General features: G+C 45.1%; 2 protein-coding genes across 2 annotated transcripts; one reads left to right on the top strand and one right to left on the bottom strand.

Moving 5' to 3' along the window:
• Nucleotides 1–10,729: 10,729 nt before the first annotated feature.
• On the top strand, nt 10,730–16,224 carry ZBTB3 (zinc finger and BTB domain containing 3). Its single transcript, XM_040256058.1, is given in 2 exon segments — nt 10,730–12,550; nt 12,552–16,224. Coding segments are annotated over 2 exon segments (1,833 nt in total). The 5' UTR covers nt 10,730–11,026; the 3' UTR covers nt 12,861–16,224.
• Nucleotides 16,225–16,608: 384 nt separating this feature from the next.
• Nucleotides 16,609–25,618, bottom strand: TTC9C (tetratricopeptide repeat domain 9C). Its single transcript, XM_040256057.1, has 4 exons — nt 25,270–25,618; nt 24,558–24,850; nt 19,520–19,702; nt 16,609–18,310 (listed from the first exon to the last, which is right to left on the bottom strand). The coding sequence occupies exons 2-4, from the start codon at nt 24,793–24,795 to the stop codon at nt 18,216–18,218; spliced, it is 516 nt and encodes a 171-aa protein (XP_040111991.1). The 5' UTR covers nt 24,796–24,850; nt 25,270–25,618; the 3' UTR covers nt 16,609–18,215.
• Between the last annotated feature and the right edge of the window lie 12 nt (nt 25,619–25,630).

The raw sequence follows: 25,630 nt of genomic DNA, 5'->3' as shown, positions 1-25,630 counted from the left end.
TCTATTACTACCTATGACTTTAAGACAATTGAGAGGATTTTTAGTAATCATAGGCTACTGCTGCATTTGCATTCCAAAACCAACAAAATGGTTTGGTCTTCAGATTCTCAAAGGCTTTTAAGGCTCTTCAGACTGCTCTCCTGGAAGCTCCCGCTTTGAGCTTACCCACAGGGTCAGAATTTGTCACTGAAAGAAAAGATATGGCCTTGAGAGTTTTGACACAAGCCGGGAGGGCCTCACCAGCAGCCTACAGGAGTGGAATCTTAAACTCTAAGATTAATATTTGGATGATAGATAGTAGGCTTCTTAAATACCAGTCATTGTTGTTAGAAGGACCAATAACTAAGCTTAAAGTTGGTGGAAATTTAAATCCTGCCATTTTGCTTCCTGAGAAAGAAGATGAAACACCTGATCATGATTGTTCCTAATTTCTAACTTTAAACTATGCAGCTCAGGAAGATCTGATGGATACCCCATTAGACAATCCTGACATGGAAATAGTTACAGATGGCAGTTCTTTTGTTTGGGATGGGAAGCATAAAGCAAGTTACACCATGGTGATGGCTGAACAGGTTTTAGAAGCAAAATCTCTCCCCCAGGGAATGAGTGCTCAGCTAGCTGACTGGAGCTCTAGAGTTAAGCAAAAGTCAGCAAGTAAATATCTATACTGATTCTAAGTATGCTTATTTGACTTAACAAGCTCACACTGCAATGTGGAAAGAAAGACAGTTTAAAACAGCAACAGGAGAACCTAGTAAGCATTTCAGAGAGATCAAGAGACTTTTAACTGCTATATATTGTCCTAAACGGAGAAGGCAATGACAACCCACTCCAATACTTTTGCCTGGAAAACCCCATGGATGGAGGAGCCTGGTAGGCTGCTGTTCATGGGGTCGTGAAGAGTCGGACACAACTGAGCGACTTCACTTTCACTTTTCACTTTCATGCATTGGAGAAGAAAATGGCAACCCACTCCAGTGTTCTTGCCTGGAGACTCCCAGGGATGGTGGAGCCTGGTGGGCTGCAGTCTATGGGGTCGCACAGAGTCGGACACGACTGAAATGACTTAGCAGCAGCAGCAGCAGCATTGTCCTAAAGAAGTAGCTGTTGTGCATTACAAAGTGCACAGCAGGGACATAGTAAAGTAGCTGAAGGTTGACTGTCAAGCCAGAAAAGCAGCACTTTAGGAAACCCCTTCACTGCAGATGCCTTTGATCTGGACAGGTCCTGTGGAATAGGAAAAATCACAATGTACTGAGGAAGAATTAGAAAGATACTAGAAAAGAGGAGCAAGGATTACTGATAAAGGATGGTTAAGTTGGAGGATGAACGAATAATTCCTGAAAATGTAGGGGAAGCACACTGATTGAAACTGCCCACCCTGGCCAGGCACCATAGTAACTATTTGCATGAGTTGTTTTATGACAGGAGATCCTGATAAGGAATATGGAACTAATAAGCCACCACCAACCGGAAGAGTTCGGGAAAGGTTGAAAGGAGAGACTGCGTGTCCGTCCACTTCCCAGAATCCCTCTTGCTAGTATCCATCTTGTCTGAGTGATGCGTGCGCCACCAGGAAAGACTGAATTAGAATGATTGGCCAAAGACCACCCGGAAACTAATCCCATCACCATAAAACCCAACATTGCGAGCCACGTGGCAGAGCAGTTCTCCTGGGTTCCCTTACCCTACTGCTCTCCACCCAGGTGCCCTTTCCCAATAAAATCTCTTGCTTTGTCAGCAGATGTGTCTCCTCAGACAATTCATTTCTGAGTGTTAGACAAGAGCCCAGTTTCGGGCTCTGGAAGGGGTCCGCCTTCCTGCAACGACAACTAAAAAGTTTTCCTAAAGCCTTGGAATTAACTAATTATGTAACTCAACTCTCAACTTTTCAACAGGCATTAATGAAACTCCCGGAGGTGACTCCTGACCCATCCATTGAGCCAGGAACCAAAGTCCTGATAAAAACATAAGGATCTGAGGGCCAATCCCTCGAGCCCCTCTGGGAAGGCCCTTACAAGGTTATTCTCTCTTCTCCCACAGCTGTCAAAGTACCAGGAATTGATTCTGGGTGCACCATACTTGAGTTAAGAAGTGGTACCCTAACCAGAACTAAGTGATGTCATTTTATGTCTTTACTTTCTATACTCTGACTGTACTTTTCAGATGGGCCTGATTATCTATGTGAGCCTGCTTCTGCTGACTCTTAAAAATCCTGAGTCTGCCATTTGATCCTCAAGACAATGCCTTCCTGTCCTGGGCTCACTCCTACACTGCATTCCACAATCAATCTAACTGCTGGGTCTGCGGAGCCCTCCCCTCTTCATCAGTAGAAGGCTTCCCTTGGTGGACATCTCCACTTCAAGGAAAGGACTTTCTCCAAGTCTGTGACTACCTTCGAAAACAACAATCATACTGATGCCTCGTCTTAATCTGATGACATTTAACAATCCTAAAATGGCCTGGTGCAACACTTTGTACCTTAACTATGGACATAATGGGGCTTTTAACTTTGCTGATTGTTCTGTTTTTGCTATTTGTTCCCTGCATCTGTACCTGTATAGCTCGATTTGTTTCTAGTTGCATGAAGGCTTTTAAGTTCCAAATGGTTATTCAAACTCCTGCGGCTACGGCAGCTTCCCCCAACTACCACCTGGGGCCCCTGGATCACCCTCAATATGAGGGTTAGGAAAATATGTTGCCTTACCAATTTAGGGACAACACCCCTCATTAGCTTGGAAGCAGTTACGGAACAAGAACAATGCCCCTTTCCCTTGGCAACATAATTCTCCTAAAATAAAAGGGGGAAATGAGAGGGTAACAGGCAGGAAAACCAAGGATCTCCAAACTGAGGAATAGGCTGCAAGTGTCAGACATTTTTTATCTCTCTCTCAAGTGGCAGGAGGAAACAAACTACAAGTGTTAAGATTTTTTTCCCTTTCTCTATACAAATTTAAAAAGAGGTTTCTCTTAAATTCTGTGTTACCATGACACCTGGCTGCACCTGAACTTAACTTTTCCCAAACCTTCAACTAACCAATGCGTTTTTCTTATGGAAATGTTTGTCTTTAGCTACATTAATGAACTATGAACTTACCCTAGACTCTGTCTTCAAGTCGATTCCGCCTAAGACACAGAGCTGACTTGACAAACCATGCAAATATTCTCTTAAGTTACGTTCATGAAACTATTTGCTTGGAAACCTGCCTTTCTTCAAGATTCATGTCACTCATTTTATGGCCCGGGACAACCCCCCTTGTGCCAATGTTATCTCAAATGGATGATGTGGGTGAGGGGCCTGGTGCCAGTCTCTGATTTTTGAGACATTTCATTTCTCTAATTAACAGACTGCGAGGAGCCTGGTGGGCTGCAGTCCATGGGATCCCTAAGAGTTGGACATGACTGAGCTACTTCACTTTCACTCCAGTACTCTTGCCTGGCAAATCCCATGGACAGAGGAGCCTGGTAGGCTGCAGTCCATGGGGTCACTAGGAGTCGGACTGACTGAGCGACTTCACTTTCACTTTCCACTTTCATGCATTGGAGAAGGAAATGGCAACCCACTCCAGTGTTCTTGCTTGGAGAATCCTAGGGATGGGGAAGCCTGGTGGGCTGCCATCTATGGGGTCGCACAGAGTCAGACATGACTGAAGCGACTTAGCAGCAGTAGCAGTTCAGTTCAGTTCAGTTCAGCCGCTCAGTCGAGTCCGACTCCTTGCGACCCCATGAATCGCAGCACGCCAGGCCTCCCTGTCCATCACCATCTCCCAGAGTTCACTCAGACTCACGTCCATCGAGTCCGTGATGCCATCCAGCCATCTCATCCTCGGTTGTCCCCTTCTCCTCCTGCCCCCAATCCCTCCCAGCATCAAAGTCTTTTCCAATGAGTCAACTCTTCGCATGAGGTGGCCAAAGTACTGGAGCTTCAGCTTTAGCATCATTCCTTCCAAAGAAATCCCAGGGTTGATCTCCATCAGAATGGACTGGTTGGATCTCCCTGCAGTCCAAGGGACTCTCAAGAGTCTTCTCCAACACCACAGTTCAAAAGCATCAATTCTTCGGCGCTCAGCCTTCTTCACAGTCCAACTCTCACATCCATACATGACCACAGGAAAAACCATAGCCTTGACTAGGCGGTCTTTAGTCGGCAAAGTAATGTCTCTGCTTTTGAATATACTATCTAGGTTGGTCATAACTTTTCTTCCAAGGAGTAAGCGTCTTTTAATTTCATGGCTGCAGTCACCATCTGCAGTGATTTTGGAGCCCAAAAAAATCAAGTCTGACACTGTTTCTACTGTTTCTCCATCTATTTCCCATGAAGTGGTGGGACCAGATGCCATGATCTTTGTTTTCTGAATGTTGAGCTTTAAGCCAACTTTTTCACTCTCCTCTTTCACTTTCATCAAGAGGCTTTTTGTAGCAGGAGCTATATAAGTGAAAGTGAAAGTCGATCAGTCGTGTCCAACTCTTTGCGACTCCATGGACTATACAGTCTACAGAATTCTCCCGGCTAGAATACTGAAGTGGGTAGCCTTTCCCTTCTCCTGGGGCTCTCCCCAACCCAGGGATCAAATCCTTAACTCCTGCATTGCAGGTGGATTCTTTACCAGCTGAGCCACAAGGGAAGCCCAGTAGCTAAAAAACATTCAGCTAAAGACTAGCAGGGTGGCACTCTTTCTGCCTTCTTCTGATGTCTATGTCAGAAGCTTTCTCTATTTCTTTTATACTTTAATGAAACTTCATTACATGAGAGCTCTGAGCGATCAAGCCTCACCTCTAGCCCCAGATTGAATTCTCTTCTGGAGGCCAAGAATCCTGGCATCTTTCGTGGTTCTGAAGGAGGAAACAGACAAAACAGGCTCTATCTTGAAAGCAGGACTCCATCTTGGCTGGACTGTGGACTTTGAGCTATATGCCCAGTATCTATGGAAACGATATATCAACTGCAAGACCAGGTCCCCCAGAATGAAGAGGCCTAGGGCTCCTACCTACACTCTCCATCGCCTAAAAGAATACCCTAATTATCTGTGTAACCATATAGAATCATACATTCTATTATGCTTACTGGGGTATGACCACAGGCCTGTTGATAATTATCCACTGTTAACTACCTATGCTTAAGGCATATGAATCACAGGTTAACTTTGATTGTATCTTTCTTATTCCTTTGCTCAGACTAGTTTCAGGAAGTTGGGGAGGTGGGTTTGTGCACTTACACTTAGGGTATATAAGGTTTTCACAAAAACTGGGCGGGGTCCTGGGCTAAGAGGAGACTCTGCCTTGGGCCCACCAGTGTAATAAACTGCACTCCACTATCTCCATTGTCCTTCTGAGTGAGTTATTTTTCCCCAAATGTGTGGCTTCAATAGTTCAGCAACAACCTTTCACTACTTCTGTGCCACTGGTTCTTCCAACAGCCATGATAATCCAGCCCCCAACTGAGTCTGAATTCTCTGTCCATGAGTACTATGACAACCCTGAAGACCACCCAGGGGACACTCTAAGAAGATAGATCTACAAAGTGGTTAGGAGTGTGACTTTGAAGATAGACCTAGATTCAGTCTCTTCAGCACTCAGCTTTCTTTCATCAGCTGTGTGTCTTTGGCCAAGTTACTTGTGCAAATCTCAGAAGAACCTCAGTCTCCAGTCTGAGGATAAGAAAGTGGTGGCAGAGATAAGAAAGGCTGTTATGGAATTAGAGATCATCAATATTCAGTTCAGTTGCTCAGCCATGCCCAACTCTGCAACCCCATGGACTGCAGCACATCAGGCCTACCCGTTCCAAATTCATGTCCATTGAGTCTGGGATGCCATCCAACCAGCTTATCTTCTGTCATCCACTTCTCCTGCCTTCAAATTTTCCCTACATCAGGGTCTTTTCAAATGAGTCAGTTCCTCCCACTAGGGGGCCAAAGTACTGGAGTTTCAGCTTCATCAGTCCTTCCAATGAATAGTCAGGACTGATTTCCTTTAGCATGGACTGATTGGGTCTCCTTGCAGTCCAAGTGACTCTCAAGAGTCTTCTCCAACACCACAGTTCAAAAGCATCAATTCTTCAGCACTCAGCTTTCTTTATAGTCCAACTCTCTCATCCATACATGACTACTGGAAAAATCATACCTTTGACAAGACAGACCTTTGTTGGCAAAGTAATGTCTCTGCTTTTTAATATGCTGTCTAGGTTGGTCATAACTTTTCCTCCAAGGAGCAAGAGTCGTTTAATTTCATGGGGGCAGTCACCATTTGCAGTGATTTTGGAGCCCCCCAAAATAAAGTCTCTCATTGTTTCCACTGTTTCCCCATCTATTTGCCATGAAGTGATGAGACCAGATGCCATGATCTTCATTTTCTGAATGTTGACTTTTAAGCCAACTTTTTCATTCTTCTTTCACTTTCATCAAGAGGTTCTTTAGTTCTTGACTTTCTGCCATAAGTGTGGTGTCATCTGCATATCTGAGGTTATTGATATTTCTCCCAACAATCTTGATTCCAACTTGTGCTTCATCCAGCCTAGCATTTCTCATGATGCACTCTGCATGTAAGTTAAATAAGCAGGGTGACAATATACAGCCTTCACGTACTCCTTTTCCTGTTTGGAACCAGTCTGTTGTTCCAGGTCCAGTTCTGACTGTTACTCCCTGACCTGCATATAGGTTTCTCAAGAGGCAGGTCAGGTGGTCTGGTATTCCCATCTCTTTCAGAATTTTCCACAGTTTATTCTGATCCACACAGTCAAAGGCTTTGGCATAGTCAATAAAGCAGAAATAGATGTTTGTCTGGAACTCTCTTGCTTTTTTGATGATCCAGCGGATGTTGGCAATTTGATCTCTGGTTCCTTTGCCTTTTCTAAAACCAGCTTGAACATCTGGAAGTTCACGGTTCACGTATTGCTGAAGCCTGGCTTGGAGAATTTTGAGCATTACTTTACTAGCGTGTGAGATGAGTGCAATTGTGCAGTAGTTTGAGCATTCTTTGGCATTGCCTTTCTTTGGGATTGGAATGAAAACGGACCTTTTCCAGTCCTGTGGCCACTGCTGAGTTTTCCAAATTTGCTGGCATATTGAGTGCAGCACTTTCACAGCATCATCTTTCAGGATTTGAAACAGCTCAACTGGAATTCCATCACCTCCACTAGCTTTGTTCGTAGTGATGCTTTCTAAGCCCCACTTGACTTCACATTCCAGGATGTCTGGCTCTAGATGAGTGATCACACCATCGTGATTATCTTGGTCGTGAAGATCTTTTTTGTACAGTTCTTCTGTGTATTCCTGCCACCTCTTCTTAATATCTTCTGCTTCTGTTAGGTCCATACCATTTCTGTCCTTTATCGAGCCCGTCTTTGCATGAAATATTCCCTTGGTATCTCTAATTTTCTTGAAGAGATCTCTAGTCTTTCCCATTCTGTTTTCCTCTATTTCTTTGCACTGATCACTGAGGAAGGCTTTCTTATCTCTTCTTGCTCTTCTTTGGAACTCTGCATTCAGAGCTTATATCTTTCCTTTCTTCCTTTGCTTTTCGCTTCTCTTCTTTTCACAGCTATTTGTAAGCCCTCCTCAGACAGCCATTTTGCTTTTTTGCATTTGGTCTTGATCCCTGTCTCCTATACAATGTCATGAACCTCTGTCCATAGTTCATCAGGCACTCTATCTATCACATCTAGTCCCTTAAATCTATTTCTCCTAATAACTACCTGGTTGATATTAGTAACTGATGGTGTGATCATTCACCTAGAGCCAGACATCCTGGAATGTGAAGTCAAGTGGGGCTTAGAAAGCATCACTACAAGCAAAGCTAGTGGAGGTGATGGAATTCCAGTTGAGCTGTTTCAAATCCTGAAAGATGATGCTGTGAAAGTGCTGCACTCAATATGCCAGCAAATTTGGAAAACTCAGCAGTGGCCACAGGACTGGAAAAGGTCCGTTTTCATTCCAATCCCAAAGAAAGGCAATGCCAAAGAATGCTCAAACTACCGCACAATTGCACTCATCTCACACGCTAGTAAAGTAATGCTCAAAATTCTCCAAGCCAGGCTTCAGCAATACGTGAACCGTGAACTTCCAGATGTTCAAGCTGGTTTTAGAAAAGGCAAAGGAACCAGAGATCAAATTGCCAACATCCGCTGGATCATCAAAAAAGCAAGAGAGTTCCAGACAAACATCTATTTCTGCTTTATTGACTATGCCAAAGCCTTTGACTGTGTGGATCAGAATAAACTGTGGAAAATTCTGAAAGAGATGGGAATACCAGACCACCTGACCTGCCTCTTGAGAAACCTATATGCAGGTCAGGGAGTAACAGTCAGAACTGGACCTAGAACAACAGACTGGTTCCAAACAGGAAAAGGAGTACGTGAAGGCTGTATATTGTCACCCTGCTTATTTAACTTACATGCAGAGTGCATCATGAGAAATGCTAGGCTGGATGAAGCACAAGTTGGAATCAAGATTGTTGGGAGAAATATCAATAACCTCAGATATGCAGATGACACCACACTTATGGCAGAAAGTCAAGAACTAAAGAACCTCTTGATGAAAGTAAAAGAGAAGAGTGAAAACGTTGGCTTAAAAGTCAACATTCAGAAAATGAAGATCATGGTATTTTGTCTCATCACTTCATGGCAAATAGATGGGAAAACAATGAGAGACTTTATTTTGGGGGGCTTCAAAATCACTGCAGATGGTGATTGCAGCTATGAAATTAAAACAGGCTTACTCCTTGGAAAGAAAGTTATGACCAACCTAGACAGCATATTAAAAAGCAGAAACATTACTTTGTCAGCAAAGGTCCGTCTAGTCAAAGGTATGGTTTTTCCAATAGTCATGTATGGATGTGAGAGTTGGACTATAAAGCTGAGCGCCAAAGAATTGATGCTTTTGAACTGTGGTGTTGGAGAAGACTCTTGTGAGTCCCTTGGACTGCAAGGAGATCCTACCAGTCCATCCTAAAAGAGATCAGTCCTGACTATTCATTGTAAAGACTGATGTTGAAGCTGAAACTCCAGTACTTTGGCCACCTGATGCGAAGAATTGACTCATTTGAAAAGACCCTGATGCTGGGAAAGGTTGAGGGTATGAGGAGAAGGGGATGACAGAGGATGAGATGGTTGAGCAGCATCACCAACTCAATGAACATGAATTTGGGTAAACTCCAGGAGTTGGTGATGTACAGGGAGGCCTGATGTGCTGGGGTTACAAAGAGTCAGACACGACTGAGTGACTGAACTGAACAATAAATATTGTATGGCTTGGAAGACTATCTGGAAGAAGTGAGCTCTCAACCTGAGGGCAGTGTCGCCTGCATATCTCTAGTATAATGATGGAAGGTAGAAAGATGAACTGTCGCTAATTCTACCTAGATCTGATTGGAGTGCTTGGCTGCAGAATAAAGTGGGGATGCTAGGTGTGGCAGGTCAAGGGGTGAATAGTGGATGAAGGGCACTTTGGAGTTACCAGTGCCAATGGCCGGCTTCCCTGGTGGCTCAGGGGTAAAAGAATCTGCCTGCCAAAGCAGGAAATGCGTGCTCCATTCCTGAGTCAGGAAGATACCTTGGAGAAAGAAACGACAACCCATTCCAGTATTCTTGCCTGGAAAATCCGAAGGACTGAGGAGTCTGGCGGGCTCTAGTTCATGGGGTTGCAAAAAGTCGGAAGCAACTCAGTAACTAAAAAAAAACCTTGTCAACATACTGTCCCTGTCTGAGGCCAGGCAGGTATCACTGACTCCCAATTTACAGCCCTTTCCTCTGGTTCCTCTAGGAACTTTGGAATATTTCTTAAGTAGCCACACTCTTTATTGTCACGCCCAGGGACATTTTAGGGCTGTGAGCCCACTCTCTCCTCTCCTATCAGCAACTGCCCACTACGCTCCAGACACAGAGGACACGAATCTCTTCACTAGGGTTCAGGCTAGGGACACTACAATCCACACAGCTGCTAGTTCTCTGACACCACCACTGCTGAGACAGGAGCCTGGATCTATCAGACTGCGGGGAGTAAGGCAGTAGGGCATCTTCGAGTTTTTGAGGGGCGAAGAGACCTTCAAGAGCAGATTAGAGAGGTGTAGCCATCGGTCACGGTTAGGCAGAGCCGAGTCTAAGACCCGGACCTCCTGGGTACCACACCAGTTTGTTGGTTCTCCTTTGCCCGGACACTCAGCAGCCGGGGTGACATGCTGCCCGCTAAGACAGAACGCTCTGCGCCGTGGCAGGCCTCGAGCCCCGCCCCGAGGGCGTCGCGCTCCACTGCTCACAGGTCCCGGCCCTCCCACAGCCTCAGGTAGATGGAAAAGCTCAGCCAATCTCAAGGGCTCCGAGGCAAAGAAGGCGGGACGAGAAGAAAAAGTTTAGGACAGGAGCGCTAACCAATCGGGCGCCTAGCTGCCTGAGCGACGGCCACCAGCATCCACTTGGAGACCCCGCCCTGAGTCGGGGGAATGGTTAGTAGAAAGTGAACCAATCCGAGACGAGGGAAGACAAATTTGAGCCAATTAAAACTAAGAAGGCGGGAAGGGGCGGAGCTCTCCCGGTGGCTGCTCGTTGGTGGGTGAGGGTCAGCTTTCTCTGCTAGTTCCCACTCTCGGACTGCTTAGCCCCTGGAATTCGAGAGAGGCTCAGGGAGTTCCCGGAGTAGGGCGAAGAGGTATCACCCGAGAAGGCCTGGGGTCGAGACTCTAGTTGGCCGAGGTGCTGGAAGCTACCGGGTGGGCATCGAGGAAGCGGAGGCTGCTTAAGGGGCGGGACTTCCGGGGAGGGGCTTTTTGGACGGGGCGGGGCCTGCTGCTACGGTTAGGCCGAGGGGCGGGGCTAAAAGTAGACCACTGGGTGTGACCTGGGAGCAAGAAGGGTAGTAACATAAGGGAGCATCTTGGGGTCGGGATGCTGCTGCCAGAGTCTTTGGGGTGGCAAGTAATAGCTCAGAGCTGACGTTAGGTTTATAGGGAGGTTACTTGCCCTAACCCACTTTCCTCTCTTCCCAGGGGAACCACTGGAGAGGATCTTCCTAGGGTCCCTTTCCTTTTGTGGAGTGCTATGGAGTTCCCAGAACACAGCCAGCAGCTGCTGCAGAGCCTCCGAGAGCAGCGGTCCCAGGGTTTCCTTTGTGACTGCACCGTGATGGTGGGTAGTACCCAGTTCTTGGCCCATCGGGCTGTGCTGGCCTCCTGCAGCCCATTTTTCCAGCTTTTCTACAAAGAGCGGGAACTGGACAAGAGGGATCTGGTGTGTATCCACAACGAGATTGTCACAGCCCCGGCCTTTGGACTGCTTCTGGACTTTATGTATGCTGGCCAGCTGGTCCTGAGGGGCGATACCCCTGTGGAGGATGTGCTGGCAGCTGCCAGCTACTTGCACATGAATGATATTGTTAAGGTGTGTAAGCGGCGGCTGCAAGCCCGGGGCCTGGCAGAGGCGGATAGTACCAAGAAGGAAGAAGAAACCAACTCACAACCCCCTAATTTGGAGTTTTTGTCCAGCACTTCCCGTGGTTCCCAGGCTTCGCTGGCATCAGCAGAGACATCAGGGCACTGGGGCAAAGGGGAATGGAAAGGCTCTGCAGCTCCCTCACCTGTCTGTCCTCCAGATGAGCCACCAATGCCAGCTGGGGCTGACACTACACAGCCTGGCGTGGAGGTTGAGTCATCGCATCTGCGGGCACCCCCTCTACCAGTGGCTGATGTCTCTCTTGCCAGCCCCAGCAGTTCCACAGAGACCAACCCTGCAAACTACTTCTCTGTGGGCCTCCCAACTGTTTCAGTGGAGCCGCTGGCTCCACTTGATGTGGGTTCTGAGAGCCTGAGGGTGGCAGAACCAAGGGCAACTGGAGGACCATTGCAAGGCTTCTGTCCCCCAGCTTCAGCTGCAGTCCCAGTTCCATCCGAGGCTCCAGCCCCCGCGGAAGCTGAGCTGGTACAGGTGAAAGTAGAAGCAATTGTGATTTCTGATGAGGAGCCTGACGTGTCAGAGGAACAGCCTCGAGGTCCTGAGGGACTCTTCCCTCCTGGAGGAGCCATGTATGGTGGGCAGCCCCCCCAGCCAGAGGCCTTTGAGGAGCCACGGGCCGCAGGATTGGAGGAGGTGGGGCCCAGTGACAACTTCCTGCCGCCAGATCCGCACCTACCCTACCATTTGCTGCCAGGTCCAGGGCAGTATCATCGAGGGCTGGTGACCTCGCCTCTGCCTGCTCCACCTGCCCTGCATGAGCCACTCTACCTGCCTTCTGAGTATGAAACAGCCCCAGGAAGCTTTGGGGGTTTTACTGAGGATGTTCCTACTTGCAAGACATGTGGGAAGACCTTCTCATGCTCTTACACACTGCGGCGTCACGCCACAGTGCACACGCGGGAGCGACCCTACGAGTGCCGCTACTGCCTGCGCAGCTACACGCAGTCAGGGGACCTGTACCGCCACATCCGCAAGGCTCACAATGAGGACCTGGCCAAACGCAGCAAACCGGATCCAGAGGCTGGCCCGGTCCTGGGAGCGCAGCCCCTCCCTGGCTCCCCGACCGCAGACAGACAGAACAGCAGTGCTGGAGGGCCACCCAAAGATTTTGTACTTGGCTCCAAAAACTAACATCCGGGAGAGCATGCGCCGATGCCAGGCCTTCTCTTGCCCCCGCCGGAGCGGGGGGCGGGGTGGGGGAGCAGCACGGAAGGTGGAAGCACCTGATTTCCTCCGCTGGGGATGGAATGAAGATTCTGCCCAGGCTGAAGGTTCCTACCCTTTTCTTTTCCCAGCCGGAGAGAACTTTATGGGTATTTGCGTCTCAGCCAACTCCTCGCCGCACTGGGAATTTTCCAGAGATGTAATCGCTTCTCACTCTGCATTTTGGACCATAAAACTGGCAATGAAAGTATTTCTCTGAACCGGTTGGCTGGTTTCTTCACAAACCTGCATGCCTCCTGATTTTTTCATAGCTTTCCTCCAGGCTTTTTAGGAATCTGACGCCTGCATTTGGGGTAGGGGTCAGGTTGCTTAGGAGGAAAAAAGTGAGATAAGGAGAGGGTAATGTAGACTTTACTTAGGAAAAGTATACAAATTAGGTTATTTTACACAATTATGGTTTATTGTGGGAGAAGGCAATGGCAACCCACTCCAGTACTCTTGCCTGGAAAATCCCATGGACGGAGGAACCTGATAGGCTGCAGTCCATGGGGTCCCTAAGGAGTCGGACACGACTGAGCGACTTCACTTTCACTTTCATGCATTGGAGAAGGAAATGGCAACCCACTCCAGTATTCTTGCCTGGAGAATCCCAGAGACGGAGGATCCTGGTGGGCTGCCATCTATGGGGTCGCACAGAGTCGGACACGAATGAAGCGACTTAGCAGCAACATGGTTTATTGTTGTATTTGAGCTCCTGTGTCCTGGGCTGTATTGGGGATTTCATATGCTCATTTAATCCTCAACAACTTTTTGAGGTATTATCCTTCTCCCCAATTTTTTTCCCCACAAACAAGGAAACTTGAGACTGAACAATCTACATTAACTTGTTCAAGGTCAGAGCTAGTTAAGGCGCAGGCCAGAATTTGAACCCTGGCTTATGACTACATGCTGGCCTAAAACTTTGTTGAAGATGGTTAACTTTGAACTAGAAGTTGTTTCTTTTTTGAGTGTTTGGTTTTGTTGCCTTACCCCTTTCTGTCTGCTTTCCATGTAGAAAGACTTGGTTGACTTGTTTCAATGGCAAATACTGTATTAATGACTTGAAATTTTTGCCTGCTTCTTATATGTGGATTGAGGTCTCTGAAGAAGACAAACTGGAAGGCAGGAAACGCTACCGTGGTGGTAGGTGTGTGGGGGGAGTTTGAGGGCCTGTGAAATGGAAATGATGGGTACTTGGGAAAACTAAAGTAAGAAACACTGGAAGAGAACCTCAGAGTTCATCTAGTCCACCTTTCTCACTTAAAAGGTGTGGTGATAGCCTAGACAGGTCATATCACTCATCTGTGATCACACAGGTGGTTACTGGCAATAGAAGACAGCAAAGAAATGGGAACTTGGGGTGTTGATGTGGCATGGGGGATAAAGCATTCTAGAAATGCAAGAGAAGGGTCTGCCCCTGCCTGTGGTGGAGTGGTGTTTGTACGATGGACCAGAGGGCTCCCCACAAACCCTTTCTCTTTGACACATAAGGAACTGAGTGCAAAAAAAGCAGGAAGGAATATTTAGATGAAAATATGAGTGAATTTCCTGAATTTATTCTTTTTGGATTTGTTACATTCAGCATTGAACTCTTACTAGTAAGCTACTGTTTTTGAGTCATAGGAAGGAGACAGTGCTGAGCAAATATTTGGTCAAAGAAAGTTCCTTACCTGGTGCATTATGGGGAGCAAAAGTTAATGCTTAACATTTCCAAGGTTGGGAGTAAATTCCATGCCTTTCGTTTTCCTTGTATTGGAATAACTTTTGTATCTTTCAAATGCCTAATTTTATTTATGCAAATACATTACTGCCTTAACTCCTTGGTGAAACAAGGCAAGATGTACATAAACCCAGTAAGAGCTATTTTAGCTGAGTGGAGCACCTTTTCCAAAGTCTTTCCTAGAGTAACTATCACGTCAAACTGCCTATAAGAATCAGTTGCCTTTAAGAGTGAACTGTATGATTGTGAATTATCTGTCAACTTTTTAAAAAGACATGGGGCTAGGGGTGGGCGGGGGGAGGAGAAATCGGTTGCCTCAGAATGGTTCCTAAAAGCAAGGCATAATATGTGTATATGTATATATCATGTATATACTTTCTCTGGACATCTGGGGGACACAGGAACCATTGTTACTGTCTTGGCCAAGTGCAATACAAACTAAAGAGGATCTGTTACTTGGTGACATTCTCCTGAAGAGCATTTACTTTTAGTTCCCAGAATGGAATGCTTTCTTCATTGGAGGTGGCAGCTAGGAATTTGTAAGACATTTAAAGCAGCAGCCAACACACTTACAGCCATAGTTGCCTCTCTTTATCCATCTGCTGGACACCAAGAAGTTTATGCCTGTCCGTAGAGGTGTGATCAATAGTTTCTCTGGTTTCCACTTTTCTTGAAGGCCCCACCCATGGATTCAAGGAACCATAGGTCAGCTCATCTAACCTCTAGTCCAACACTGGATCCTCCTTTTGCCAAGTGTTGAACCTCTGCTTGAAAGAGAACTATCCCCAAAGGAAATCTATTTAACTGTTGGGCAACCCTAATCACTGACTAATGATTACTTATACTGAGCCAAAATCGGCCTCCGATGGTGGGATGGATCAGGCCCCAGGCTACTAAGAGTTTAACCCCAAGAAGTTACGTGCTTTTGAGCTCCAAGCTGATTTAGTTTTCAGACAACCACCCTTTGCTCTCCAGTTTTAGAAACATATTCCTAGTTTAGGATTTCACATCTTAATTGGCTATTTTACAAGCATATGCGTTCACTTGCCCTTAGCTTCACAATACTTACCATTTAGCCCTTCGCATTTGATTTCTATTTCTCCAAAGCCAGTGATTCCAAAGATGATTTACTTGGATATATACTTATTTTTATGGTTGGTTGGTTGTTTTGTTTTTTTGGGCAAATGATATAAAGTGCTCTCAAGTCCCCATCTCAATTTTATCAGTAAGCAATTTCAGCATGCCATCTCTAAAAGGATTCTTAAAGAAGAAAAAAAAAAAAAGGACCCAATACCATGATCACTTGGGTCAGGATGATACCCTGGACAAGGAAATGGCAACCCATTCCAGTAATCTTGCTTGGGAAATTCCCACGGACAGAGGAGCCTGGTGGGATCCAGTCCATGGTGTCACAGAGTCGGACACGACTGAATGACTAAACCAACCACCACTATGATCACACCCAACAAAACTGATAATTCTTGTTCAGAGATTCCTAATTGTCCCGTAAACTTTTTTCTTAAATCAGAATCCAAATTCTAAGGGTTTTAGGAGCTCTGTGCCAGGACTTCGGAGGAGACCTATATATATATAACTTTTTTTCATTATTTCAGTCTTATAGTTTTCTTCAAATAAGTATCCAAAGTAGAGTCATATTTATTTTGTTGATGTGTCTCAAACCTCTTTTTAAGATATAAAATCCCCTCTCTTTTTCTTGCAATTTATTGCAGAAATTGGTTTTTGCATCTTATGGTTTCAGTCTGGGGTTTGCTGATTACCTTCCCATGGTATCATTTAATATGTTCCTCTGTCCAAAAACTCCTTCCAAAATATATATTTAAATAAAATGTTGACTAAAAAGTAACATAGGTGTGTGTTATTTTGGCAAAAACAAACACCATTCTTAATTGTTCCTTATGTGCTGAAGTACGAATCTTCATATCATCATGAGTGCTTTCTCTTCAATCAAACCCTCAAATCCTGTGTGGAAACCCTTAAGGACTGGTAAGGTGCACTGCTTCCCCCTCCACAAACTTCTGAGTACACAGATTTAGCTACCTGATTCCTTCAGGATGTGGGCTGGGCAGGCCTCCTCCAGACCCATATCTGGCTGCCTACCTTTGTCCACTTCCCCATTCATTAGCATCTTTGTTAGAGCCGGCCTTCAAATTGAAAACCAAAATGTTAAGTCTGACCACTCTGTCTCTTAGTAATGCAAAAAAAAAAAAAAAAAAATGCAATACACATCTACATTTTTAAATAACAGCTTTATTTTTTCCTCATTGATACAGAACATAGCTTACTGTAACATCAAGTCTTAGGGGGAAAAAAAAAAAGAAAATCAGAAAACAAAACCAGCCCCAAACAAAGATAACACACAACCATGACATAATTTGGCAACAGTCTAGGCTTAGAAATTTAAGAAGCTTGGAAGAGGAATAAAATATTCCTCTTTTGTTAGTTGTGTCCTTGGACTTAGACTATTTAGTATAAAGACTTTTTGTTACAAGCTGATGGTTGGACTATTTAAGAGTACAGGGAGATAGAAAGAGGAGCCTAGTTCATCGAGAGACACATTACTGATTAAGAGAGAAGAGCTCTTGTACACTTGGCAAGACCAAGAAGTTTTTGTCTGTAAACTATGTTTATATGATGGCTAATGACATATACTTATTCCTTTCATTCATAAATATAGAGGCAGAGCTATTATGGTCTCATCTACTCTGTACAACTCATACATTGTGGACATTAGAATAAGTGTGCAGAATGACAAAGGCGCTCCCGGTTGAGGAAGCCTCCTACTGAGCCATGGCTGTACCAGATCTGCAGCCTGCACCTGTGCCCAACAAAGCTTCCAGAAGGTTCTGTCGATGCTTAAAAGGCGCAAAGAAAAGAGAACCTTTCCTCACTGTTTCCCTCCTCTTTAAGGAATGGAGTTCTTACAAAATACAAGGTGACAGGTAAAAAACAGATCTACGTTTCTATCCTGCTCTTTTCTTGTATTGTTTCTAGAAGACTTGGTAAACTCTTTCCTTTCTTAGAGAAATGAGCATCCTATAGGTATGAAACTATTAAAAATTATTCTGGCATGAGGTCTTTTGAAAGGTTATAAATATATAGTTAGATGCTTGACTCCAGGGGTTTTAAGGTAGAAGGGTTTAATTAAAAAAATAAATAAGTATACTATATTAATGATTTGAGTGTGAACAATAGCAAGGCTACAATAGCTAGAAATTATCAAGAGAAATAAGAAGAACTAGATACTTTTGTGGCGGATAAAGAATCTCAATGTATGTGGAACATTAAGAAAAAGGAATTAATCAAGTAGTTACTTTTAAATCTTTCATTTTTGAGGCATGTGGGTCCAATTTATTACTGTCTAGTTTCACAATATGTATTTGCCAGTTTGTGACCTGTGTAAGGGCTTCCCATTTTGGCTTTAGGAATCTGAGGATATGAAGGAAAAAAACTCCTTTCTGCCTGTCCTTATTACTTCATCTTCTGCTAAGCCTTCTCCTTTGTATATGACTACATCTACCAACATCTATCATCAAAATCTATGTCCGAGCTATGATTAATCCACCTATAACTGATGAGTGTTTTCTGGTTGTATTTCTCGAGGCAAATGTTTCTGATATATAACACCATATATTAAAAGCCATATAAATAGAAAGATGGGGAAACAAAAACACAGACTATGTAAGTGATAGAAGAGTTTGTGCAGTACTAGAAACAAAACAGAAGTTCACCTCAGTCAGAGGTATGGGGTTAATTTCTCTTGCTGAGGCTCAGGTTTCCCTTTGATGGGTCTCTAATGGTTCATCTAAGTTCAAGTGGAGGGGTATCTTTCTTCTTTTAACCAAACATGCCCAGGTAGAGCTGCTTCTCTTTCCGATGGTAGCTGCTGAGCTCCAACTGTGTCCGCTGAAGGTACCTCCGGACATTGGCGTCTTAAAACAGGACAAAGGAGGCAATCAGAGACAGACCCGTAATTGTACCTCCAGGCAGAAGAGGACTATGAACACACTTCCATTTCTTAAAATTTCTAAGATCTGCGTCTATCACAACTATTCTATGCAACAGTAAATTTCCTTCATTAATACCATTTTTAATTTCTAAAGAATCTTGTACAGGACTTCCCTGGTTGTCGAGTGGTTAAGAATCTACCTTCCAATGCCGAAGGTTTGATCCCTGATCGGGGAACTAAGATCCTCTCTAGTTGTGGCACAGAGACTTAGCTGTCCCACAACATGTATTATCACCTATTTTCAACAACATGTGGGGCAACTAAGTCCCTGCGCCACAACCAGAGAGGTCACATGTGGCAATAAACCCTGATGCAGTCAAATAAATAAATATATATTTTAAAAAAATTATTGTACAAGGCTGGGCTGGTTTCTAACTTAAAAAAACGAGCTGGAAGAAACAATAATTTTAAGAGCATAGCCTCTAAACCTACTATACATGGGTGGCAGTTAATCTGTGTACTTGAAGATAAGAAACATGAGCAATGGTTCATATTTTATATCTTTATTAATTCATAATGACTTTCCCTGGCGGCTCAAATGGTAAAGAATCTGCCCCAACGCAAGAGACCGGGGTAACTAACACTTTAATGACTTTTCCATTCAATTAGAGTGGTTCTGCTGAGTTTTACGTTTGGGGACCCCCTTACTTTAGTAGCTACTCTAAGCCATAATGCAAAATGGGAGACAATTTTCAAAGCTGAACCACCAACACAGGAACAAGTTTATCATTCTCTTGGCGATATCCTTTTTGCCTTGGAAACAAGCCTCAAATTCTCAGGAGGCCTGTTCTTCTAGGTCATACCTGAGGTTAGCTGAGCTAAAGGATAAAAGGATAGTCATGCAAAAGCCAGACCTCAGCTGGAAAACTGGTAGAAACAAGGATTATCAAGTTTATTCACTGGAATCTAAATCCTATTTTAGTCTCCATCTAGGAACTGAAACTTGGAATTCATGAGTAGAAGGCCTGTTTGTCATACATCGTCATATACTTTTTGAATATTGAACGTGTGAATATATTATTATCTATTTTCACAACTCAATACATTGGAAAATGAACTAAAATCCTCTCCCACAGATACTACCTCGGTGGGACGGTTTTTTGTACTTCCCACTTCAGCCCCCTTCTCTCACCTTTTGGCTTCCTATTGACAGCAGCCATGAGGTAGTGCCGGGCCTGGTCATAGTCCTGCAGGTGGAAAAAGGCCACTCCAGCCCGATACAAGGCCTTGGCATTATCAGGCTGCCGCTCCAGGACTTTCTGGCTGTATTCTTTCACTCGTTCATAGTTTACTGGTTCCATCTGAAGGAGACAGGCTAATGGCAGCAAACGGAAGGAAGAGAGAAGAGGACCTTATTACACGATGCTCCATTGCCCAACACAAGGCAGTACCAAATCCAGGATGCTATCAGCAACATTCACTCACCCAACAAATACATCTACGTGTCCACCGTGTGCCAGACATTATTCTAGCCATTGGGGATACAGCAGTGAATACAAGTTTTACGTACCTCACAGTCTACTTCACTATCTCAAATGCCCATTGCGTGTTGGGCTGGCCAAAAAGTTTGTTCGGGTTTTTCTGTACGATGTTACAGAAAAACTTGAACTTTTTGGCCAACCTAATACCTAGTGTGGGTCAGGCCCAGCTATAAAAGTTGATAAGACTAGGGCTTCCCTTATGGTCCAGTGGTTAGGAATCCGCCTGCCGATGCAGGAGACACGAGTTCAATCCTTGATCCGGAAAGATCTCATGTGCCACGGAGAAGCTAAGCCCTTGTGCCGCCACTACTAAGCCTGTGCTCCAGAGCCTGGGAGCTCAACTGCTGGGCCCACCCACCACAACTACTGAAGCCCGAGTGCCCTAGAGTCTGTGCTTTGCAACAAGAGAAGCCACCCAACAGAGAAGCCCGAGGCACCACACCTGGAGAAGAGTCTGCGCAGCCATATTAAATCAGTAATTTTTAAAAAGTTGATTAGACTATACTTTAATTATGGGGACTTCCCTGGAGGTCCAGTGGTTGGAACTCTCGGGAGGCAGGGGTTTGATCCTTGCTTGGGAACTGGATCTGGCATGCCACGTGGTGAAAAAAGAAATTATTTAAAACTCTTCATTGTCTCTCTTCTACCCAAGGCTCTCTATCTATCTTGATTCTCCCATTTCACCACAATTCTTGTCCTGAAGTCCTAATAACAACAACCACTGCCATTAATAGTGAGTACAGTAAGCACTGTGCCAGGGGCTTGTTTAGTCTTCTCATCCACCCTCTGAAGTCAGTATGTGTTAGCATCTCCATTTAATGAATGAAGAAATCAAGGCTCACAAAGGTAAAGTAACTTGTCTAGGATCCCACAGCTTCTAGGTGGAATGAGTAAGAAATCTGAACCAAAGACTAACTCAAAAATTACCCTTCTCAATGATGATATATTATCTCATGAATTCCTTGGATAAAAGAATGGGAACTCCAAACACAAATCTGTGTAGGAGACAATGTTCAGGTCAATGTTCTGTCTTTCTGTAATTAAGAAGGGAAATGCATTTCCTGTTTAACAACTGTGGGAATTACACACAGCATTATTAAATCATGTGCTGGGAAGAAATCAGGGCTGATGTCTGCATCCCTGCTACAACATCCCCACCAAGTGGCCATACGGTTCATACTTAGGTATTTCCCCAGCGTTCAACTAACCCATCACTGACCGGTTACCATGATGTAACCCATTGTTCCTTCATTCTACAAGTAGTTCTGGGGTAATGACCATGTGCTAGGTGGAGGTAGGAGCAGGAGAAAAAGAGGAACAAGATAGACACCTTGGTGAGTGATTAGAGCTTGCACTTTCATTCCCAGGTAGGAGGAACACGCCAACAAATTCACTTATTTATTAGTGCTTTGAGGAAAATAGAACTGTGGGACAGAGACTGAATGAGGTCAGAGTGATGCTTGATTACAGAAGGCGTCCCTGAGAAAGTGACTTCTGGGCCGAGATCTGAAGGACAAGGGTCATTCAAGGGGCAGGGCATTCTAGCCAAGAGAAGAGATCCTACCAAACTGGAAGGTGGGTGTGTGCTTTGTGAATTCAGTCTGTGGAGGAGCCAGATCACGTCAGGTTGTGCAGGTGAAGGTCAGAGTCTGAATATTTTCCTAAGTATAATATGACGCCATTGGAGGGTTTTAGCGATGAGGTCTGATTTCCTTATCTGTAAAGTGGGGAAAATCATTACTACCTTGCAGAATTTTTGTGAAGATGAGAGGTACTATAAGTAAACTGCCCAACACGTAAATTTCACTCTCATGTAAGTGAAATTTCTTAATTTTAGTGAGTCTTTAGGAAACATCTACCAAGCACCTCCAAGCAGAGGGTCTACAGATGGAAAAGCCACAGACTCTGCCTTCAGGTCCACCTGGACAGTCAAGATGAGTATCTATCTCATTTCCTTGATTTCTGACCAATTCCCCAAGGTGTATTCTATTCTCTAATATACAGTATATTCTGCAATAAGAACTTAAGTACAGAGGCTTGCTTCCCTGTGGTAAAGAATCCACTAGCCAATACAGGAGACATGGGTTCAGTCCCTGATTTGGGAAGATCCCACATGCCAGAGAGCAAGTAAGCCCACGTCTCACAACTATTGAGCATGTGATCTAGGGCCCATGAGCCACAAGAGAAACCACCCCAATGAGAAGCCCAAGCACCTCAGCTAGAGTGGCCCCCGCTCGCCAAACTAGAGAAAAGCCTTTGCAGCAACAAAGACCCAGCACAGTCACAAAAAAATTGGACTTGCCAGGTTTAATTTTAGCTCCACCACTTACTATATGTTCCTTAAATCTACCTCAAAGGATTGCTGTGATACTTAAGGTTTATATGTATATGTGTATCAAGGGCTTATACATGGCATTTCATAAATGTCACCTTAATGAGCCTTCCCTGACCACTACCGTGCCTAAGGCACTCACTATTCCCATTTTCTTTCTTTTGGCTATGCCACGCTGCATGTGGGATCTTTTTTCCACCAGGGATCGAACTGGCACCCTCTGCTTTAGAAGTGTAGCATCTAACGACTGGACTGCCAGGCAAGTCCATACACCCATTTTCTGCTTTATCCTTTCCCACATTACTTATCATCTTTGTCAACTACAAATTGGTGCTTGTCAACAGCAGGAGGCTGAATCCTGGGCTACTGCAGCTGTAGGCCTTGACACGCCCTGAAGGAGTTCAGAATGAGGCACTTTGTGCCCCCGCAAAACAGGTCTTTAGATTGAACTCCCCCTTCACAAAGATCTTATATACTGACTTCCCCACACTGCCTCTTTGGAGCAGTTTTTTTGGGGGAGCTGTTTTGAGGTGCTGTCTCCTGGGTTGCAGTCCTCATTTTGCCCCAAGTAAAGCTTAACTCAAAACTCTCTCCTTGTGCATCATTTTCAGTCAACATGGTCTAAGACACAAGTGACTTCTTTTGTTAACTATCCATCTCCCCATGACAGCAGGGATCTTTATCTGTTTTACTATACTGCGATATCTTCAGCATATCAATAAATATTAACTTATTCAAAAAATAATTACTGAATGAACTGAAATAGTAGCTACTATAATTACTGTTACTTAAGTCTAAGAATAGCTTTGGATACACACTGTAAAAAAGCTAGAATTTCACCAAATCATTGAGGACCAGGGTAGTAAAAAAGAAAAAATAATTTAAACAATGATTACAAAATATATACTTCAAAACAACTTAATTAGCTCTATGGTTACTTTGCCTGCCACAGAACAGACTTCAGAAGTCTCCTTTCTTTCAGCAGATTAATCCTAGTGATACTAACTCTGGACTTTATTTCTCCATGCAAGGCCAGCTGGATATGGAAGGTACAAGTTACCCAAGGTATCATCTAGCTGCTTTATATAGAAAGGAGGAAAATAAGGAAAAGCTATCCAAAACATCTAAAATGGATGACTTACACCACCAGCTGAAGTAAGTGCCTTCTTTCCTAAATTTTAAACATTAAAGAAACAACAGTCTAAACATAGGTTTGACACTGTGCAGGGTCCTTTGGGGCTCCTGGGCACAGGGGCTTTTTGTGTCTGCCATTTCTTCGATTATAGGAAACAGTCTGCATTCAGCCTCCAAGACCTTCCCTGCGTTCTGAAGGGCAGATTCAAGCAATTGTTAATTAGGGAAGGGTGGGGTCGGGAGACCAAGGAGAAACAGCCAAGAGCAGCCTTGAGGCAAGGTCCTGTTTCCCCAACAACAGACATCTCAACAATATCTTAAGCTATTTTGTGGATACAGAAACCACCTCCAGGTGGGAGAAGTTAACAATTAACAATGGTATGCCATCCAGGAGCAGTGTAGACCCCAGACCAGCTGAACTGGAAGGTCAACGATGCTTACCCTTACTTACCTCACCACCAACCCATTAGAAAAAACGTCCATGAGATGAGATGATTACATTCTTTGGACAATTAATATAAAACCTCACAGTATCTTCCCCAGGTGGGGACTCATGATTTTGAGGGCAGGAGCCTGCTGTGTTCCCCTTTGCCTGGCAAAACAATAGAGCTATTCTTTTCTACTTCACCCAAAACTCTGTGAGATTTGATGCGGTACCAGTGTACAAACAAGCTGAGCTCAGCATCAGGTTCAGGATTTTCTCTATGTGTTAGTTCCTCGATGGTGTCCAACTCTTTGCGATCTTATGGACTGTAGCCCTCCAGACTCCTCCATCCATGGGATTTTCCAGGCAAGAATACTGGGGTGGGTTGCCAATTCCTTCTCCAGGGCATCTCCCCGACCCAGGGATTGAATCCAGGTCTCCCGCATTGCAGGCAGACTCTTTACCGTTTGAGCCACCAGGAAGTCGTGCAAAATTCCTTAAACCTATTAGCCATCACCTGGAAGTCTGATAGAAACGCAAATTGGTACACACAACTCACAAACCTCAGACCTATTAAGTCGGAGTCATGGTAGGCTCAAGAAGTTGTGTTTATCAAACTCTCCAAGTGAAGTGTGAGAAGCACCGAAACTCAATTAGAGCCCCACAGATTGAAAGTATATTGCAATTCATGGCAGAATAACTAGATAGAGACAGAAGAGCCGTCAGTGTTTTCCCCAATATTCTCAAACTTTCATGTACCGGCCTTGACACTCTACCCTCCCGTTGGCCCTGTTCTTACCAGCCAAGTTGTTGTAGCAGTCTGTCTGGGTGGTGTGCAGTAGGTTTTCTTGTTCAGGTGTGAGGGCCGGGCCCTGAGGTCCCAGATTAGGTATCGGGGAGGGCAGACTTGGATCCAGACCCCGTAGCTGCAGCAGAGCTCGATGGTACCCACTTACAGCATCCCGGTACTTCCCTTCGCGGTAACACTGGTTCCCTTTCTCCTTGTACAGCTGAGCCTCCTGCAGGCGTTTCTCCATAACTCTGTCGCCCAGTGCTCTTGAGGAATTGGGACGTGAAAGAACAACTGAAGCTCTAGGAATAGGAGCGAAGCAACCAATTTTGGCAGCTGACTTTAAAAAGCAAGGAAATTCTTCCCCAGGAGGCCTCTCAGGGAATGACTGCTTGATTCTACCACAGCCCCTTCCTTTCTTCTCTGCAGTTAGTTTTTAATCTCTGGAAGTGCAAGCATCCGATCAGGAAGTAGATGTGGGAACAGCAAAGCCTGAGATTAATTGATTTCCCAAAGCGGCGACTCGCGGGTGAGAAAAAACCACGAAAACTGTAAGGCCGTAACTAAGGAATCGCGGCCGGCGTCTGAACGCCGGCGGCTCGTTTCCTCCTTTCGTTCGGACACACCTCCCTGACTCGGAAGCGGAAGGGAGTAGGCGGGAATAACTGCTAAAAAGGGTCTAGGGGGTTTGCCTCCATCCCAGCTCTTTGTTTGCACTTACTCAACAGCATTTGTTGACTTCTGGGCCGGGAATTGAGGAACCGAGGTGAACGCAGTCCGTGCACCCCAACCACAGGCCGATGGTGATGCAGCCGTAGCCCCGCCCAGCTGCAAGCCCCCTTACGCCCACCGGCCAGCTCCCCGATCCCCTGCAACAGGCCAAACCCGAAGTCTCTTCGCCGCACTTCGCTTTACAAGCGGAGAGCACGGAGAGGGCAGGATCCAGCCTCCCGAGAGCTTGATGTCTGAAGGGTCGCGCGCATTGCACCACGCGCCCAATCAGAAGCGGCCCGGGAAAAGGAATCCCACAGACACGACCCCGCCTCTCTAGCCTCCCCTACGGACCAACCCAGGGGGGAGGG

Source organism: Oryx dammah, unplaced genomic scaffold, assembly GCF_014754425.2.
Source record: "Oryx dammah isolate SB20612 unplaced genomic scaffold, SCBI_Odam_1.1 HiC_scaffold_15, whole genome shotgun sequence".
Taxonomy (NCBI): domain Eukaryota; kingdom Metazoa; phylum Chordata; class Mammalia; order Artiodactyla; family Bovidae; genus Oryx; species Oryx dammah.
Note: the sequence above shows the minus strand (reverse complement) of the source record. Positions and strands in the feature narration are given on the sequence as shown.